We start from the raw sequence: 20,214 nt of genomic DNA, 5'->3' as shown, positions 1-20,214 counted from the left end.
GTGGGACAACCAAGGAGATGGAGAAATAGAGAACTTTCTGTGCCTCCTAGATGAGTCAGGTTGGGGAAAGAGCGGGGGGTACATGCTAGGATAAATGGGGCTGCAAAACAAAAACTAATAGGAATTAGCTAATGTCATATGGCTAATGCTTACTTCTGAGAAATAGGCATGGGCTGCTAGTTCCAATACCTGTAATAAGCAGTTAATTGAGTTACATTAATTATAATACTTTATAAATAATAACGCCACAATTAATGCCACATTAAAAATTACATCGTTCATAAATATCCAGAAGTTCGTCTTTTGTTCCCCGCGGTTTATAGGCCTTGTGCTTAAAATGGTAGTTTAACACAATTCTGGTATTCATTAGCTTTCCAAATTTCTTAGGAAGCAGAGTAGAAAGCTTCTGCTAAGAGTTAAGAGTTAGTTCATTTAGAAAAGGAATGTTACGTAGATCAGGAGAAGCTTTCAAGCCTAGAAATTAATTAAACAATATACTCATGTTCCCCAAATATCCATACTGAGAATATGAGTTTTGATCTGTTCTTTAAAAAAAAAAAAAAAAAAAAAAAGTTTGATCTCAGAATGAACTGAAATACAAAGACCTGGGTTTTTCTTTGAGCCCCTGAGCATGCACTAATGACATGGATAGTCTCTAACTCTTCAGCGTATGCAGTTAGAAGTTTGAATGCCTATTTGAAAGCTTTTCAGTGTGTCTAAAACAGTTTAACCACCACGCTGAGGAGTCAGAGACCAGCTGCTGGCATTACATGCAAAATGGAAGGCACTGGTGGGCTACAGGTAGACTACGTATTTTACAAAGACAGACAGGACAAATTATCCTTGTTTGATTTCTCACACACAGAAACTTCCAAGGGTAGAGAATTCTCACTGCCTTTTTAATGAGCTTCTATCTTTCTCATCTTCCTCTAGCTTCACAGCATAGGTAAGGTACCTGTGGTGATTGCTTACTTTTTCCACTTACCATTTTCATCTATAGCAAGTACACAGGCCCCTTTGGCCAACAACTCCTCAACTACCACCTTCAAGCCATTTCGTGCAGCCACGTGGAGGGGTCTGAAACAAGACAACACCTAACGTCACCTGTGATGCATATTTGTATGAGAATGTGTCGTTTTGGGTAGCTGAATTGCTAAAAGGAAAAAAAAATACTTAAGAATCTATAAATAGTACACGAATATTTTTATTTTGTAAAATAAAAATATTTGCCAACTAAATCTTTTCCAGGTGCTAATGATCCAACTGTTCTTCCATGTTGGTCCAGATTTCTCTGCAGATACTACAAATACTCTGCATCTTAAACAACCCTAATAACAGTATATAGGGAGTCAGAAAAAGAACGCAAGCTCTGGCATGTTTTCTAGAAGGTTCTTTACCCCTTGCTTTCTACTCTAGCATTTGAATGACTGTTTCACACTGTCCATCAACATGATTGGTATTAATATCACTCATATATATTTATCTCAAACCTCCTTATTATTACTAGATGCACTAAACAATATTTTGTTGAATTTCGAATACCTTAAAGAATAATGTCAAACCCAGTATACTCATCTCTGCTATATACTTCTTAAGAAACTTAATGGAAAAAAAATCCTAATACTCCTTTGCCCTAAAATGCATAAGGAATTTCCTAAAATGGAAAACAAATCAGCCTTTAGGTCTTCCATGCTGAGGAGTACACTGAATTGTATTAAAATGTAATTAAGCCAAATTGCTTAGAAACCCTTCAAATGTATTCGAGGAACCTGATTTATAAAACTGTCACTTTCCAGTAAGAATACATAATGGTAGTGTATTATATTATATAATTCTCTGAAGGCATATCAAAATAAAGATTCTAACTAAAAATGTCTAGCTTGGTCAGCATTTGTCAGTATGTGACTGTCAACTTCCTGAAGGAGAAGCCAGGACTATGTCTTTCACCACTGTGTTCCTCAGTGCTAGACTGGCACACAGCACACTCTTAATATCTGTTGAATAAACGACTATGAAATGAGTATGAATAAACAACTATGTCCAAATCCAACTGTAGTAGTCACACTTACGTCTGCAGTGCGTTATTTCTTGCATTAATAAGGCTCTCGTCCTGTATCTTGTCAAGTATTAACAAGGCACATTTTTCATGACCCTAATCAAGAAAAAAAAAAATAAGAAACACAAGACAGAAACACAGAAAAGTTCCTGCAAAATTACTTGATTTTGCTTTAAATTGAAAACGAACATTCTTTGCTTAAAAACATTTTATTAAGGCTATTTTCTGAGTAATTCCTTTTTTTTCTAAAAAGCAAATGGTTAAAGGATGCTAGATTCTCAAAGATTCTGGATAAGATCTATTAGGACTTGATTAATGGAACTCTAATCTAAAATATTAATATTTCTAAGGTAACAGCAGAATTAATGTTCAGAGAACTGAAGGAGATGCTAGTTCAGCAAGGTCAGCTGGTAAACATATAAGTCTGTCAACGTTACTTTTGAAACATATGTCAAGTCCCATCTCCTTCCTCAAGCCCTCAATGACACTCAGTGACCTATCTACTCCTGAAATTTCCATCACATCTATTATCAGTATCACTTATCATTATGTTGCGAAGGAACTCTTTCAGGAAAGTTCATTCTTTTCTTCCTCAACCAGGGGAAGATATCTTTATATCTTATAAGAGATGGTTGATAATTTTAAAAAATTAATTTGTAAGTCAGAGACACTTTCATGACTTCAGGCCTATGCCCTGTTAAGGGGTCATAGTTTCTTAAACGTTTGCTATTCAAAGTGCGTCCCACAGACAAGCAACATCAGCTTAACTTGGGAGTTAGAAATGTTGAATCTCAGGCCTCACTTCAGACCTGCATTGTTTTAAACACTTATTTATTTATTTTTTTGGGGGGGGAGAGGGAGAGAGAATGAGCTGGGGAGGGGTAGAGAGAGAGAGGGAGCCCAATGCAGGGCTTGATCTCATGAACTGTGACCTGCATTTTAACAAGATCCTCTAGTGATTCATTTGCACAATAAAGGTTGAAGATCATTGTACTTCTATTCATGAAAACATTACACTTTGAAACAAACTTTATGAAACTGAGTTTTTTTGTGGTTTCCATGGGCTTCCCAGAGCATGAAGTGAGAAAATGCAACCACTGAAATGAAAAACCAAGACTTCTGGTACCAATGGGTATAAACAACACCTTTAACTGTCACTATATTCAAATCAACCACCATCACCGGTGTCCATTGGCATCACATTATAATGCCTTATAAGGGAGCCCCTGAAATGTAATTTCAGAAGTGTCCCTGGAGTTTTCATTCTAATGCACTCTGATAGAGTGTAAATAGTTGTGATCTTATTAGAGGCCCATCTGGGCTTAAAAATATTCATAGCCGTAGGCTTAGTAAGTTCACATTTGGAATTTATCTTAAAGGAATGAGTAAGAATTCTTTAAAAAAATATTTCTCTACAATGACAACATCTATAGTAGCACATATTTTAAAACATGCAAACGTCTAACAGTTGGGGACGGGTTGAATAAAGGATGGCACATTTCTAAGGTAGAATACCATGCATCTTCTAAAACACTATAAAAATTTGATATCTAAAAGAAAGATATTCATAAGAGATGATTCAGTAACAAAAGCAGGGTTTAAAATAGTATGATCTCCCTTTTGTAAAATTATATATATATTTATATATCATTTATCTTTTACAGAACCAGGAATCTTGGGCTACATGCGAACATCATACTATTAAAAAAAAAAACAAAAAAACTCAAACACATTCCTTGTGGTGAACTACGTATGCATCAGAAAACAGGACAGAAGGTAGAAATGCACATGAATGCACTAATTTGCCTCCTAGGAGAGTAATTTTTGGCTGTGTTATTACAATGTTTTCAAATGGAACAAGATGAAAACAAGTGGACCTTTTTATACTTTAGAAGCCATGTAACTACAGCCCCAGCCTGTGTTTCAAACCAAAATGATATAGTAATGCAACCATGGAGACAGACACAGTGGCAGCATGAAGATAGACCACACAAGAATGCAAGTGTCACATGCCATGAAAGTCATGTCCTCATCAACCCCTGCGTGGGTCTGCCTTTTGCCTCTTCCCCTTCCATTATGCTTAGAGTTGACAACACCTTGGGGAAATGTACATCTTAATTAAGAGACATGATACACGCTTCTGAGATAGCATTCAAGTGGTATTATTATTCCTATTATTACAACACTAAGTAACAGTGTTTCAAATTCATTTACATACTTTGCTACTAGCCAAATGTAAGGATGTGTTCAAGTCTTTATCCTTTACAGTCAGATCAGCCTGGGCACTGTTCACCAAGATATCTATAGAAAAAGCCAAGAGAGAATTACTCAGACTACATGCCAATTATAATCACACATTCAAATCAGTATGGTCACGTAATCATATTTAATCCTTTTAAAGAAAAAAAAGAGGAAAACTTTATTGCCACATTTTTTCCATCCAAATCCAAGGTCTACAGGCATCAAGTTTAATTCTCTGTACACAGTTCTGTTATTTCCAGGTCAAATAAATCTGTTGCTATATTTGGTCTCTAAATGTTGAGATGTTTCACTGCAGAGACGAGTTCACTTTGAAAAGGTCCACCAATAATCAAATAACAGGGGACTGAGGATGATTAGCAAGTAGAGTCAAGTGGCTTAAATAAAATGCTGGCCTTTTTTACATGCATATACCAAGAGAATAACTGATTCTCGGTTTTATGCTACTCTGGTTTTGGTTGGGCGTGGATGTGAAGCCCACCAGTCAGCACATACCCACAGCGCCTGCCTGCCCATTCTCAGCAGCCATCATCAGTGCTGTTTTCCCTGAATTGTCTGCTGCGTTCACTTCGGCACTGTGTCTCAGAAGAAGCTGCAAGCACTCCACGTGATCAGCAAATGCTGCCGCGTGAAGCGGTGTCCTAATGATTTAAAACAAACAGGATGTTAGTTTCCTTTATTTATTTTTGACATTTATTCACTTTTGAGAGAAAGAGAGAGAGAGAGAGAGAGAGAGAGAGAGAGAAAGAGAACGGGCAGGGGAGGGGAGAGAGAGAGGTAGACAGAGAATCCGAAGCAGACTCCAGGCTCCAAGCTGTCAGCACAGAGCCCGATGCGGGGCTTGAACCCACGAACCACGAGATCATGACCTGAGCAAAACTTGGATGCTCAACCGACTGAGCCTCCCAGGTGCCCCAATTTTAGTTTCCTTTAAACTCAACACACTCTTTCTGTATATGCCTAAGAAACATGTGCACAGTGTCATCTTAGGGATTTAAACCTTCTCAGTTTACAGAGATGACAATCAGGCCCTCTCCAAGGTCCATTCAGTCACCTATGTGAATGGCACCCCCTAGATTTGGAGGGTGTAAGTGGTGGCCTTGATAATAAAATGAGCATCTTCACTGACCCTTTGATGTTGAGTTCCAGTGACTTCTTTCTTATCTTTGATAAAGATACTTTCAAAATTAGGCCTTAATTTTATAGATAATTGGCTATTTAAATAATAAAAAAAGCCCACATTATCTACTGTGGACAGTTGATTTCTCTAGGAGTACAATTTGGTATTATTTACCAAAAATAAAAACCACTGACCTTCTAACCAAGTAAATCCATGTTTAAAGCTTTATTTCCTAGATGTACTTGGTCATGTGAACACACACATATACTAGACTGCTCACTGCACCACTCTGTGAAACAGCAAAATACTGGAAACAACTTAAATGTTCTTCACTAGAAGGCAGGCTGATTAAATGAGTATAGCGATTCAGTGAAGTAATATGCAGATTCAAAAATAATCTGGTAAATCTACATGTTCTGGTATGAAAAGATTTCCAAGATACCCTAAGAGCAGAGCATTGCAACAGAATTCTCCCATTTGCATAAGAGCATAAGTATATATTTTTTTACATATGTTTGTGGTTATTGTGTAGAAATTACTTGGTAGAATATAAAAATGTGAAAAGATCAATTTAAGGTGATGGAAGAGGCTGGGGCTTCTGGGATAAGAGAGTAATTTCTCCTAATTACATATTCATTATATTTAATTTTTAAAAGCCATGCTTTTATATTAGTTTTTGTGACTTTTATTGTTTGTTCTTTTTTTTTTTTTTTTGAGAGAGAGAGAGAGAGAGAGAGAGAAAGAGTATGAGTGGGGCAGAGGGGTAGAGGAAGAGAGAGAGACAGAGAGAGAGAATCCCAAGCAGGTTCCACACTCAGCACAGAGTCTGATGTGGGGCTCAATCCCAAGACCCTGGGATCATGACCTAAGCCAAAGTCAAGAATCATATGCTCAACTGACTGAGCCACCAAGGTGCCCCTATATTACTTTTTAAACTAAACAAAAAAATAAATGTTTGGCTACTTTACAACCACAAAGCAGAGACTAAGATTGATCAAGACAAGAGGCATGCCATCTCAGTATCACTTACCTGCCTTTGTCATCTCTGCAATTGACAATGCTGGAATCTATGGCCCCAAGTAGCAATGACGCACAATTCTCATGATCATTTATTCTAAAATGAAAATAAGTTTTACATTTTAAGGTATCACTCTTTAAAAAATTACATGTTTCCTCCTACTCCATCTTCCTATGCACTATATATTTTAACAGTCTGACACATTAAAAAAATATGATTCAAATATCTGTGGTTTATGATCTGTTCACATGATTGCAGAAGACAATTTAGATCACACGAACAAACTTCATTTAATGCTTCATGAAGCAGGCAGTCTCCATTCTCAAGAGTTTGGAGAACTGCTTGCTTCAGGAAGCGTTAAATAAGATGTATATCACCTAAATTGTCTTCTTTAATCAGTTTAACAGGTGACGAGGGTGGGATTCTAAGCTGACTACTAACAGCCTGCAAGAGGAAAAGACAAGCAAGGCACCTGCCTAACCCTGAGTTCACTCTCCTCTGGTTACCAAGGGCCGGGGGTGAGTCACTCTTGGATGTGAGGTCTGCTCCCTTGTCTGAAACGGTCCAGGCCAAACGCACTTTATCCAAAACTTTTTAAGGGAAAAGTGTTCATTAAAGTTCCCAGAGAGGTTCTATGATTCAGAAAAGGCTCAGGGACAGTTAGGTGACAGCAGTTGTGGGACTAACAGGGACCATGATGTAAGTCTACAGCATAAACCACTGGGAGACTTGGGGAAATAAATTAAAAGTCTGCAAAAATGCAGACTGTTTTGACCAACGGCACATCAAAATCTAAGTAGGCACAAGTTGGACTATTAGAAGCCCTTAGGGCATCCACCATTATAAAGAATGCTTGTGACGAGTAATAGATCTTTTGTTAATGAGAATCTCAGAAATCAAAGCCACAAAATTGATGGGCATAGGTTGGGCACTTTAAAGCTGTTACAGTGCTCACCACATACTTCTGTGATAAGTTGGTCATGGAATAGATTAGATTCATACTAGGTCACCCAACAACTTCAAGAAAATTTCATGCAACAAGGTACACTGTAAAACACCACACAAATCCCAAACTCAATGGTACATCTCTCTCAGGTATTAATTTGGTTCCAAGAGACTCTAGGCTTAGCTAAAGAAATGAGATCCTCAAGTTTCAAAGAATTGAGCACTCTGCCTTCCAGCACAGTTGCTTATTTTATGTCTAAGAACTGTGATCCCAGATGCAACGGATACCTACAAAAATGGCAAACTCCTACTAAGACAACCTAGAATTACAATGGCCATCATGGGGAATGTTCCAATTAGGTAAGATTGTTCCTTTGAGAAGAAGAGTTGAAAGCAAGGGTTCCCAAATCAACAAAGAGAATGGGATGACTATTTTAATTGGTCTGCAGAAGCTTCCAAAAGGTTTCAAGGTTCCAAGGTAGCTTCATTGAAAGATTCATTGCAAAAGGTTAATGAAAAATTAAAGACACAAGAGGTACCTAAAATAAAGACTGTAAGACTGATATGACTCCTACTACTGCCCTCTATCCTCCCTTACCTGAGTACTTACAGTCTATTAATTCACTTCTGAATTGCCTTTCCACTGTAAAGAGGCTACAAGAGTGTAAACAAGTCTTTTCAGAGTTACTGGCCCTATAGCTACAACTGCTCCAAGGCCAGAAACTTAAAACAACACCTCAGTGCACCATCATCAAAACACTGGCTCAGAAATTGGTGTCTCATTTGCAATCCACCAGGACACTGGAGGAAAGATTGTCCTAGAAGGTTTTGTGCAAATCCTCTGATACCAACTCAAATGTCCCCATATATACCCTCAAAGGAGGGCCCCTATTATATGGCCCCCCTCCAGTGTTGATAAGATGCCAAGGAATTCTCCGGTAAACTGCTATAAGTTATTCCTTTTAACAGCCAAGTCGAAATAAAATTAAAATTAATGGAAAAATCTTGCAAAATTCCAGTAGACACATACCAGAGCAATATTCTCTACTTTGAACTACACTTACTCTGGAGCCTGCAGATGGGATCCTGGGAAAACTGGCAAGAGTGGGCAAAGAATGAGAATTCTTACCAGATTCAGCTTTTCTGGTCTCTGTGGTGCCTGGTCAAGAGGGGAAGGTATAATTTTGTGTTTTCCCTTCCTTTCCAAATTCACTCTTATGAATTTGGTTTTGAGGTAGCCATTGATTATTGATCTTTTTCTCTTCCAGGGACTGCTATTGCCTTCTTGCTTGTCCTAAATCCTTCTTTCTTTTGGCAATCTTTAGGAGGTAGCTGTGGATCTTGGGAGAGTAGTATCTTTTGCACCATCTTTGGGGGCACCTCTTGCATTCCATGGGTTGTTCAGTATTGCCAGGGATATTTACTGTTTGCCCAGGCTGACAAGATATTGGAAATGCCTTTTTCTTTCTTTCTCTTTCTTTCTTTCTTTCTTTCTTTCTTTCTTTCTTTCTTTCTCTTTCTTTCTTTCTTTCTTTCTCTTTCTTTTTTTCCCTTCCTTCCTTCCTTCCTTCCTTCCTTCCTTCCTTCCTTCTTTCCCTCCCTTCCTTCCTTCCTTCCTTCCTTCCTTCCTTCCTTCCTTCTTTTAAAGTTGCTTCATGGTCAGAAGTTGGCCAAATAGGAAGTTGGTATTCAGAGCCTGATAGCAACTTTTTTTTTAGGCCTTCCCACTAAGTTAAATGAAACTATGTACCTGGTGTTGGGAGTGGGGGACCAGGGGCATTCCAAAGACAAACAGCTCTAAATCTAGAACAAAGGAAGCCTTTGATTTCTATCTTAGTTGAAGGAAGATTTTCTCCTTGATATAAAAAAGCAAATTAAAGATAATGTAGTTGGATGAGTGGGTCAGCCCCCTTTTTGGGGGGAATTAAAACCAACCTTCCTTGCCTTACAAATTCGGTTTTTAAAGAACAGAAAAAGCTCACCTATCCTTTTTATCAATCCCCAAATATCCTCTATTCATCTCAAAAGGCTTGTAGGTATTGTAAAATCCTAGATTTAGGAAACAGAAGTCCTTCTTGGAAGAAAGAATTACTGCATTCTTTCCCTGTGCCTTTGAGATGTAAATGTTATAAAGGTCTTCTCTAGGAACTTGTTTGTAAGTCAACTGTTTGAAATGCACATTTCAGGGAAATAATTCTTGTCAGAAAAAAGAAGAAAAAAAGAAAGGCTATTTGGAAACTAGGAAATAAAAAATCCTAAGTGTTGATGAGCACTGGGTGATGTACGGAATCTCTAAATCTCTATATTGTACACCTGAAACTAATATAACACTGTATATTAACTATACTGGAATTAAAAAAAATGTTTAGGGGTGCCTAGGTGGCTGAGTCAGTTAAGTCTCAGACTCTTGATTTCAGCTCAGTTCATGATCTCACGGTTGGTGAGTTTGAGCCGTACGTACATTGGGTTCTGCACTGAGAGCACAGAGCCTACTTGGGATTCTCTGTTCCTCTCTCTCTGCCCCTACCCCACTTGTGCTCTTTCTCTCTCAAGATAAATAAATAATTTAAAAAAAATTTTTTTTAAATCTTAAGTTTTCTTCTCAAATATTAGTAAAGAGGTTTAAGCCATCTGAGCAGATAACCTTAACTAATTCCATTTGTCAAAAACAAAATTTAGATCTATGTATTTGTTTTGTTAAAAAATTTTTTTCAAATGTTTATTTATTTTTGAGAGAGAGAGAGAGAGAGAGAGAGAGAGAGTGTGAGTGGAAGAGTAAGTATGATGTTTCATCTCCAATTTTGGAAGAATTTTGTTACTGATTTGTAAATTGATTTCCTTGTTTCATTTCTTTTTAAAAATACATATGACCTGAGATCATGACCTGAGCCAAAGTTGGATGGTCAACCAACTGAGCCATCCAGGCACCCCACCCACAAATAAAATTCTAAATGAAGTCTTTTTGACCTTGAACGAAGTTGGGTATTTTTCAAAGGTACCTGAAACATCTCAAAAGATTCTTTCTCTTTCCTTATTAAAGGATAAATATTAAACTAATCAGGCTTATTTGGTATGTTAAATTATATAGGAAGCATTGTCAGATAAGAAATGATGTTTTCAGGTTATATGGTGAGCATACATACGTTATCATAAGTGTTCCAGAAATTGTATAAAATTCCTAAAATTCTGATGCATTCTGGTATAATTTTATCTGTCCATAATTCCACTTATCATGTTAAATGTTATGTGTAACAAAAATTAACAAATTTCCTTGTCAATTCCTTGCAATTACTTGTTATCGGATCTTCCACAATAGACCTATTTAAATCCTTTGTCATTTGCAGGCAGTTATTCTTTTACTCTGATGCTTTTGCAAAATGAAATTCCTGGAAAGGACCCTACGAAGTACCCTTGATCACTGACACTGCTGCCAAATTACAAGGTGTACAAATCTCATGACTGTAGAAGGCTCATCTGACATCTGGTCCTGGGCCAATGCCAGAGACTTCAAAATCAAATTGACTGTGAAGATTAGTAGCTGACACTGAAGTACACCGTTTCCTCCTAAGATGTTGGATCAAGAACATTTCTCTCCATTCCTCTTTCCCTCTCTGGCCATTATTTCCCTAATTATTATACCATGAAGGTCTTTATGATTCGTTTGTCCACCTCTCACCTTGAGCTGGCCTAGAAAGAGAATGCCGTCACTCACATATGTCAGGCCACTGCAAAGGAGGGTAATCAAACTCTCAACTTACTGTTGGATTTGCTATAATACTGGTGACTCTGTGGTTCTGTCCATCAAAAACTTTCTCCTGATTTCTAATGTCTAGGTTTCTCTAGAACAAGCTTGCTGTAAAACACTTCTAGGGAAGTGGAAACACGGTTATACAAGATACATTAACAGGCCAACTGGCTTAAAGAAGTATCCCCTCTTTGGGACCATTTCTTGGTTTGATTCTAGTTGGTTTGGTTCATGGGGACCCTGTTTCAGGAATGTCCTGCAAATCTTAGGAATACTTTTTTCTTATTTTTATTTTTAATTTAATTTTTTATTTTTTAAAATTTACATCCAAATTAGTTAGCATATAGTGCAACAATGATTTCAGGAGTAGATTCCTTAGTGCCCCTTACCCATTTAGCCCATCCCCCCCCACAACCCTCCAGTAACCCTCAGTTTGTTCTTCATATTTATGAGTCTCTTATGCTTTGTCCCCCTCCCTGTTTTTATATTATTTTTGTTTCCCTTCCCTTATGTTCATTTGTTTTGTCTCTTAAAGTCCTCATATGAGTGAAGTCATATGATATTTGTCTTTCTCTGACTGACTAATTTCACTTAGCATAATACCCTCCAGTTTCATCCACGTAGTTGCAAATGGCCAGATTTCATTCTTTTAGATTGCCGAGCAATACTCCGTTGTATATATATACCACATCTTTTTATCCATTCATCCATCAATGGCCATTTGGGCTCTTTCCATACTTTGGCTATTGTTGATAGTGCTGCTATAAACATGGGGGTGCATGTGTCCCTTCAAAACAGCACACCTGTATCTCTTGGATAAATGCCTAGTAGTGCAATTGCTGGGTCGTAGGGTAGTTCTATTTTTCGTTTTTTGAGGAACCTCCATACTGTGTTCCAGAGTGGCTGCACCAGCTTGCATTCCCAAGGAATACTTTTACTATTAATAATTATCTTCCTGGTCTATTGCTCCTGGTATGTTGTTCTCTCAAGGTTTTTAGATGCGTGTGTGCAACTATAAACTAACAAATAGTCTCCCTCCAACTAGAATGCAAGCCTGACATCATCTCCTCCTGTGAAATATATACTGACACCCAAAGAGACAATGGTAACTGAGAATAGCTTTCAACATCACCTTTGCTCAAACCTCTTGGTTGGCCAGAGGTTGATCAAAGGGAGGAGGAAGAACTGTCAAATTGATCTCACATTAACCTTTCCTTGGTAGACGAGGCACCACTGGTCCTGGGAAACAACATCAGCAAAACAAAACTTTACATTTCATGTTCTTATAAATGTTCCATCTTCCCAGAGATAAGACCATCTAGTTAACCAATTAATAATCACCAAGGTATATGGGTGATTGCTCCATTCCTATGATACCTCAGATTTGTAACCCTAGGTAATCAGGTTTTTTTTTTAAATGTTTATTTATTTTTGAGGGGGGGGCATGAATGGTGGAGGGGCAGAGAGACCGAGAGGCAGAGGATCACTGTGCTGATAGCAGTGAGCCCTATGTGGAGCTCAAACCCACAAACTGTGAGATCACAACCTGAGCCAAAGTTGGATGCTCAACTGACTGAGCCACCCAGGTGCCCCACTAATCAGGCATTTTTATTCCTTCTCTTCCTTGTTCCCGATTTTTTATTCTGTAAAAGCTTCCTATTTTCCGCCCCATTTTGCAGTTCTCTGAACTCTTCAAAGTGCAGACAGTCTGCTTCATGAAGTGCAAAATAAAGATTGTTTGTATCACTTCAAATGTCTTCTTTAATGATTTTAACCATTTTAATGGCACACGCTCTGTATTCCCAGCATGTCTTCAGAACCCCTACATCCAGGAAGGTGTTTACCACTTATACAAGGCATCATGTTAGGTTTTGGGGGGATACCAAAGTGACAAAGAAATGCTTCCTTCAAATTTAAAATCACCCCTACTCTTTATTCCTTACCCTTTCTTTATGGAGCCATTTTATGCCTCCAATATCTTTCAATCAAATGACCCAGCTGCATGTGAAGCACACAGAAATGCATAGACAAAGCACTCCCAAGTCTTGGGTCTCTAGGCTGACCATCATTTCCCAGGTGAATATGAACCCCTGGGTAAACACAGGCCCCAGGTGGCCATGTTCCTCCAGGCTGACTGTGGAAGTTGGACTTAACCGTCACCGTATTCTCTAAACATTCATACTATGACATGGCAGAAAAAATTACATTCATCAAAAAAGAATTTACAACCTATGAAGAATGGAGAATTACAATATATAAAAAGTCTTCCTGCTATAAAATGTCTTTCCAATCATCCATAGGTACATTGTTTCTAACCCCAACTTATTTTTAGAGTTTGGTACATCTAAAGAGCTCTTCACCTGGTGTGTAACGTGCCTGTTAGCAGTCACCCATTACCCTTCAGGTAGTTTCCCTCTGGTGATATGTGAGCCCCCTGGAAACCTGGGCACTCTACAAAAAGCTCCTGGAAAATCATTAACACTAGGGACCACACTTTGCTATCAGACCTATTTGCCATTAGCAGCAAAATGGAATATATTGGTCTTATCTCTAGTCTAAAAGCCCATCTCTTCCCTAAAAGGCAATTTCTTTGCATGTAGTTAAAAGGATTAAAGGAACACCATTAACTTCCAGCATTTCTACTTACATTGCACAGTGCAGTGGAGTAAAGGGATTACCGATAAATGTTCGAAAACATTTTTGCTCCAAAAGTACCTCTATACAGTTTTCATTACCTGCAAGGAATCAAAAGAATTTAGGGAGTTTCCCAGAAAGAAATTTTGTTCAACGCAATCTATTTTCTTTTTCATTAAGTATTGAATTCGACTGAATTCTCCTGAATTGGCTGCATGTTCATTCTCCATGGAATAAAATTCACAAAATGCCAAAATGTTATGAACTATGCTCACAGGTGTTCTGAGACATAATGAAACAGTGAAGGCCATATGTTCTGGTGGAGAGAAAGAGATAAAGAAGAGACCTCATTTGCAAGCAGAATAGATTCTATATCATCCTCAGCTCTTGCCAGATGCTTGACATAGATATGCCTGTTTGACCATATTTACCATAGCAAATTCTCCTTTCACCCTCACGAATAGGTTCACTTACAATTATGCAACCTAATTCACGAAAGAAGATGTGATTGATAGAATTTAGTATTTGAGATAATGCAGGTGAAAAAGGGCTTTGACTATAAAATACTACACATGTGTTTAATACAGCACCAAGATCAGTTCCCAGCAAATAGTATGTACCCAATAAGTATTTTTTTTAATAAGTAGAGGAATGAATATGAGGAATTATTTTCAGCAAAATGACAAGTAGTTTCTAAATCAACTGAATTTGAGTTGAGTAAGGCCCTAGTTCTGTCAGCTTACTTGTTACCTGACTTAGGCAACTCACTTGGGATTTGTGAGCCTCAGTTTCCCATATATAAAATATCAGACTAGTAATGCCCGTCCTACCTAGGTCACAGGATGATGGAGTTTTCAGCTGATAAAGGACATATATGTGTTTTGTGAGACGAGGTACAATTGTTGAAGGCAAAGTTATTTGGCTTTGGAATATAGATTGTTCTCCTGAACCTCTTCTTGGTTAAATTTAGTGCTAAATTAGAGTTCTTTTATGGTCCACCTCAGAATTATGTAGATGTGTCTAATTTTAAGTGTTAAAATTCAAGCCAAACCGGGGCGCCTGGGTGGCGCAGTCGGTTAAGCGTCCGACTTCGGCCAGGTCGCGATCTCGCGGTCCGTGAGTTCGAGCCCTGCGTCGGGCTCTGGGCTGATGGCTCAGAGCCTGGAGCCTGTTTCCGATTCTGTGTCTCCCTCTCTCTCTGCTCCTCCCCCGTTCATGCTCTGTCTCTCTCTGTCCCAAAAATAGATAAACGTTGAAAAAAAAAATTAAAAAAAAAAAATTCAAGCCAAACCTTTCTTGTACTTCTAGAGAGAAAAGGTGAAACAGTTTTTAGGATGAAGAAGCACATGAAGTGATGAATATAAAATCGTCTAACTTTATTCAAGTTATACTGTTTAGCTTTCCAACTATATCCAACCCTCACTCAAACCACCCTAGATACTGTTGAAGTGTTGGGAAGAGGGGCTTCCCTCTATTAGTATGACTCCCCCCAAAGGACTTAGCTTCATGCAGCATCTACATCTACCATTCCTTGAAGACTATGTGAATCCCAATTTCAGATCTGTGTGGGGAGGACTGAGGACCCCTGTACAACTTTCAATATTCTAAGTGCTCAGTGGAGGGGATTCTAGGAAAATGAGAGCTTGAACCTCAGATTTGAAAGGCTGCACTGGCAAGGTGATTGCTCAGGAGAGGGTCTCCCCCTTCCCTCCTTGCACCTGGATGGGCCCAAGAACAGAGGCACCTGCCATTCCCACACTATCCCACTCCAGTCTAAATTATGCGGTCTATAATCAGCACTCTTATGTCTTCCCCCTTCCTGTAGGCTTTCCAGTGCCAGAGAGATCTCACAGCTTGATTCAGATGGGGGTAGGGAGCTCTCATCCATTAGTAGAGAGAAAAAAATCACAATCCACCAATGGCAGGGAGGGAGCAAAATCAAGTCGAACAAGCAGCAAAATGTGGCTCTCACCAAAGTCGAACACTGAAAAAAGGAGGACTCTAACGAAACCATAATGAAAGGTCTTACGTTGATATATCAGGGCACCCAAAAACCTTTCTGGACCTAATAATCATAGTTTTTGAGTGAAAATTTAATAGAAGAATTAAAAATGGAAAAATAAAATTATAGGAGTTGAGTAAGAAACACATGGGGAAATATCCACATACACTTAGGGGTGAAAGACCTGCTTAAGCAAGACTGGAAACTTAGATGCAATAAAAGAAAAAAAATTGATAGATTCAACCATTTAAAGTTCAAAATCTCTGCATCAAAAAGATATCATAAACAAGGAACAAAGACAAATGCAACACACATAACAAATGGAGAATTCATATTTCGAACACAAGGTACTTCTGCAAACACTATGAGAAATGATAAACAACTCAGTAGGGAAAAATGAGCAACAGATGAAAAAGGTAATGTCCAGAAGAGGACACTTTCCTCATCTGGAAAAGGAAATACAAATACATAAATAAATACACTATCAGAGAAACACAAATTGAAAAATATCTGTTTCTTGCCCTTCAAACTGACAAAAATTAAAAAAAAAGACATACTATCTTGGGCTGGCAGAGGCTTAAGAAGATAGTAAGTTTTATATACACGTTTGATGGAGTAATAAATCTTTATACTCTTTTTGCCAAGTAATATGGTATAATTTACTAAAATTAAAAAATTTTAGGGTATGTATGCCCTCTTATCAACAATTTCACTTTTGGGGACATCTGAAAGAACTCGAGTTACCATAATATGAACATACACACTGCAGCATTGTTTGTAATAGGAAAAAACCTGAAAACAATTTGAATGTTCGTCAACAAGGATATGGTATGAATAAATAATAGATTCTGGTATACACACTCACACATGCCTGTATCTATCCAGCTATGTGCTACAAAATATACAACTATTAAAAAGATCAATGTATAGTGATACATATTGACTTGTCAGAGTATCTGCAATGGAAAGTTAAGTAAATAGTGACAAAAAAGTTATATAATATTTGCTCTATGATTCTAGTTTTTAAAAATAGGTGCGTATATAATAGGTGCATATTTATTTATTATTCTCAAGGGAAAATTATGAAATATATATACACCAAATTACATCAGAAAGTAAATTTGGAAATGGAGACAATTTTACTTTAGGCACTTCAGTATTTTTGATATGTTACAGTTAGTATGCATTTTCCTTTTTTACTCAAATAAGTGAAATAAAATTTTAAAAATCTCCCAAATAACAAGTGCTACTAAATAATTAGGGGATATAAGACATAAAAAGAAATGCCAAAAAAAAAAATCACGCATCTACTAGTGGTCAATTGTGACAGATTATTACATCATATTTTTTTGTTTGCTTTTTTAGCTTTATTATTTTAATTCCTTGTAGGATCTCTGGTTATCTCATGTAAACCAGAAACCCTGATTAAAACTAGTTCTTTCAGTTCATCCAAAGCTCTGAATAGGAGTTACATGTTAGAGGTTAACAAAAAGGAGGAAAGTGGAGGTGCCTGGGTGGCTCAGTTGGTTAAATACCCGACTTTGGCTCAGGGCACAATCTCACAGTTCGTGAGTTCAAGTCCTGCATTGGTCTCTGGGCTGACAGCTTGGAGCCTGGAGCCTGCTTCAGATTCTGTGTCTCCCTCTCTCTCTAACCCTCACCACTTGTGCTCTCTCTCTTTCTCAAAAATAAATAATAAACATTAAGAAAAATTTTTTAATTAAAAAAAAAGAGGAAAGTGAATTTTTACTGCATTAGGGCATCATGGTAGTCATGAAGGGGGAAAAGGGTATCTTAGATATAGAAAGATTGGAAACCATGGTTTACAATGTTACACTATGTTCTCACTTCCACTGAGACCACAGTGGTACCGGGCAGGCAGGAAGTCTACTGGAAACAGTCCAACGACAATCAACTCACCATTGTAACAAGCCCAGTGCAGTGGCGTGTAGCCTTGGTTATCTTTGAAAGAACAGTCCTCCTCGGAAAGTGCCATCTGGAGCAGCTCGCTCAGCCATGTGGCATGGCCACGAGCCGCCGCGTAGTGCAGGGGTGTCCTCCCTCTGGAATCTTTACAGAGAATCGACACTTCTTGTTCCAGCAGCATTTGCACACATTCCTCGTGGCCTGTCATAATCTGAGGCATTGCAATTAAAAACACAAAACACATCTCAGAAGGGCAGAGATGCAGGAAGCAAAGCAGGGCTAGATGAGGCTAGGCTCAGAGTAAGTGGACATACACTTGGGCCTTAAGGCAAGCAGACTCTGCCCTACTGCGGAGGGAAGAGGCAGCACAACCCCAGCAAGATTCCTAACGGAGAAGTCTGTGAACACCAGCGCCTCAGAAACATCTCTTGACTCTCCAAACATAAACTTGAAAGGTAGCGTGATATAGTGGAAAATACCAGCTTCAGATTCAGGAAGGTGCAAGTTAAATCCTGGCTCCCACTTATGACACTTGGACAAATCAATCTGCCTTTCTGTGCCTCACTTTACCCACCTATAAGCAGGAATAGTCATAATGACTCGGAGGTTGTTGTGAGGCCTTGTGAGGTATGCAAAGGCTCCCAGCCTGTGACACGGACCACAGGAAGTATTCAAAAAATAAGAACTACGATTATGATATTAACCACTTAGAGTTCTTATTCTTTTCATTTATCATAGTGTTTAGCACCATCCCCAAATAGCAATTTCATAATTTGTTTTTGTTTCATTTAGTTTGACACGCATTAAAAAAAATTTCAGCAGATATGTATGAAGAATCATCCAAGGATACATATTTCAGCAGGATATGTATTTCAGGTGGGAAATTGTCACAGGATACATATTTTAGGTGGCGAATGGGCCCACATTTGTAAAAAAGAACAATTAGAAATAGCATGGCTACTGAAAACTAGGTAATCACTACAATAAATTATACCTCCTAAGCAAAATGGAGGATTAAAATAATGTGGCAGAAAAATACTTAGTGACATGGAGGGGTGCCTGGATGGCTTAGTCAGTTAAGCGTCTGACTCTTGATTTCAGCTCAAGTCATGATCTCATGGTAAGTGAGTTCAAGCCCCGTGTCTCTCAGCATGAAGCCTGCTTAGGAGTCTGTCTCTCCCTCTCTGTCCCTCTCCCTAAATAAAAACATTTAAACAAAGAAAAAGAAAAAATATTTAGTGACATGGAAAAAAAGTCCTTGATCTACTTAGAAAAAAAAAGCAGGTTCCAAATAACATCATCAGTATTCTCTCTTTTTAAAATTCAAAACAAATGCACATTACAGCAAAAAAGAATGGGGATATATTTACTAAAAAGTGGTTATCTCCAGGAGGTAGAATTGCTGGTGATTATGATTTTCTTCCTTAAGCTTTACTTTTTTTTTTTTTTTGCAAATTTTGTATGATTTGCATATAATCATAAAACAGAATCAATTCTATCAACAGCAGGTGTTCATGTATCTATTATCATAATCGAACATGAAATCTGAAGAGCAGGATCTAAGAGTACCTGCCATTATTTTACCTTTGCAAAAGATTTTGTAATTTCTTTTCTCTCTTTTTTTTTTTGTAATCTCTACACTCGATGTGGGGCTCCAATTCATGACCCTGAGATCAAGAGTCACATGGTCTACTGACTGAGCCAGCCAGGCACCCCTGTAATTTCCTTTTCACTGACCTTTATTAGTTATCTTAGAAAATAATGTTTTTACTAAAAATTCATATGGGGGCAAAAAAGAGGAAATAAGCTCACTACAAAATTGCTTTACTAAAGCTGAGGAAGATGTGCATACCCCTCTGTGTAAAGCTGTGCAGCCCATGATGTCAACAGCATCTACATTTGCTTCCTTTTCAAGCAACAATGAAACAGCATCAATGTGGCCATATGCTACTGCAAGCATCAGTGGGGTTCTAGGGAAGAAATAAATTAGGCTTTTAAAAAGAAGATTGGGGGAAAAAAAAACCCAAACCACATCATTTCCTGAGGGAAAACACCTCTCTCTTCCTTCTCTTTCTCCCCCTCCCCTCTCCCCTTAACAACTGCTTAATATTTTCTGAGGGTCCCCAGTTTGCCGTAGGTCCATGGAACAAGCTATATGCTCTACCTCTGGTCTCTAAAGGCCATGTGGAATGGTGTCAGTGGAATGATCAATAGAGGGGGACAGGGTTGCTTCTCACAAGGTTCATGTTAATCCCATCATTTTCAAAACCATGTAGCATTCACCAAATACTGAGGAGGGAGTGTGTCTATGGAGGAGACCCTCTTACTTCTAGCATTGCAGCTCTACTTTCACAGTTTCCTATGTTGGACGTCTGCTCAAGATTTTATTTGATCAAAACTTCATTGCCTTAAAGAAAATTCTGACGAATCTAGAGTTAAAAACAAAGGGTTGGGGCCCAGGAAGTGAGGTTCTGGTTTGAACTCTGACACTAATTCATTGGTCTGGAGT

At 38.2% G+C, this 20,214-nt stretch overlaps 1 protein-coding gene across 2 annotated transcripts in view; it reads right to left on the bottom strand.

Annotated features, from left to right (window-relative positions):
* The window catches only part of ANKRD44 (ankyrin repeat domain 44), a 325,289-nt gene that overhangs the window by 5,690 nt on the left and 299,385 nt on the right, over positions 1 to 20,214 (bottom strand). For both annotated transcript variants that reach the window (XM_047083714.1, XM_047083715.1), the window contains exons 20-27: positions 19,558 to 19,675; positions 17,700 to 17,916; positions 13,791 to 13,878; positions 6,466 to 6,549; positions 4,811 to 4,956; positions 4,275 to 4,357; positions 2,070 to 2,152; positions 986 to 1,077 (exon numbers count right to left, since the gene is read on the bottom strand). In XM_047083714.1, coding sequence (XP_046939670.1) covers positions 986 to 1,077; positions 2,070 to 2,152; positions 4,275 to 4,357; positions 4,811 to 4,956; positions 6,466 to 6,549; positions 13,791 to 13,878; positions 17,700 to 17,916; positions 19,558 to 19,675 — 911 coding nt within the window. The remainder of the gene's footprint in view (positions 1 to 985; positions 1,078 to 2,069; positions 2,153 to 4,274; positions 4,358 to 4,810; positions 4,957 to 6,465; positions 6,550 to 13,790; positions 13,879 to 17,699; positions 17,917 to 19,557; positions 19,676 to 20,214) is intronic.

Source organism: Lynx rufus, unplaced genomic scaffold (assembly GCF_022079265.1).
Source record: "Lynx rufus isolate CCGP_SWC_20201006 ecotype Redwood Valley unplaced genomic scaffold, mLynRuf1.p SCAF_2, whole genome shotgun sequence".
NCBI lineage: Eukaryota > Metazoa > Chordata > Mammalia > Carnivora > Felidae > Lynx > Lynx rufus.
The sequence above is the reverse complement of the archived record's forward strand: the minus strand, read 5'-3'. Positions and strand labels throughout refer to the sequence as shown.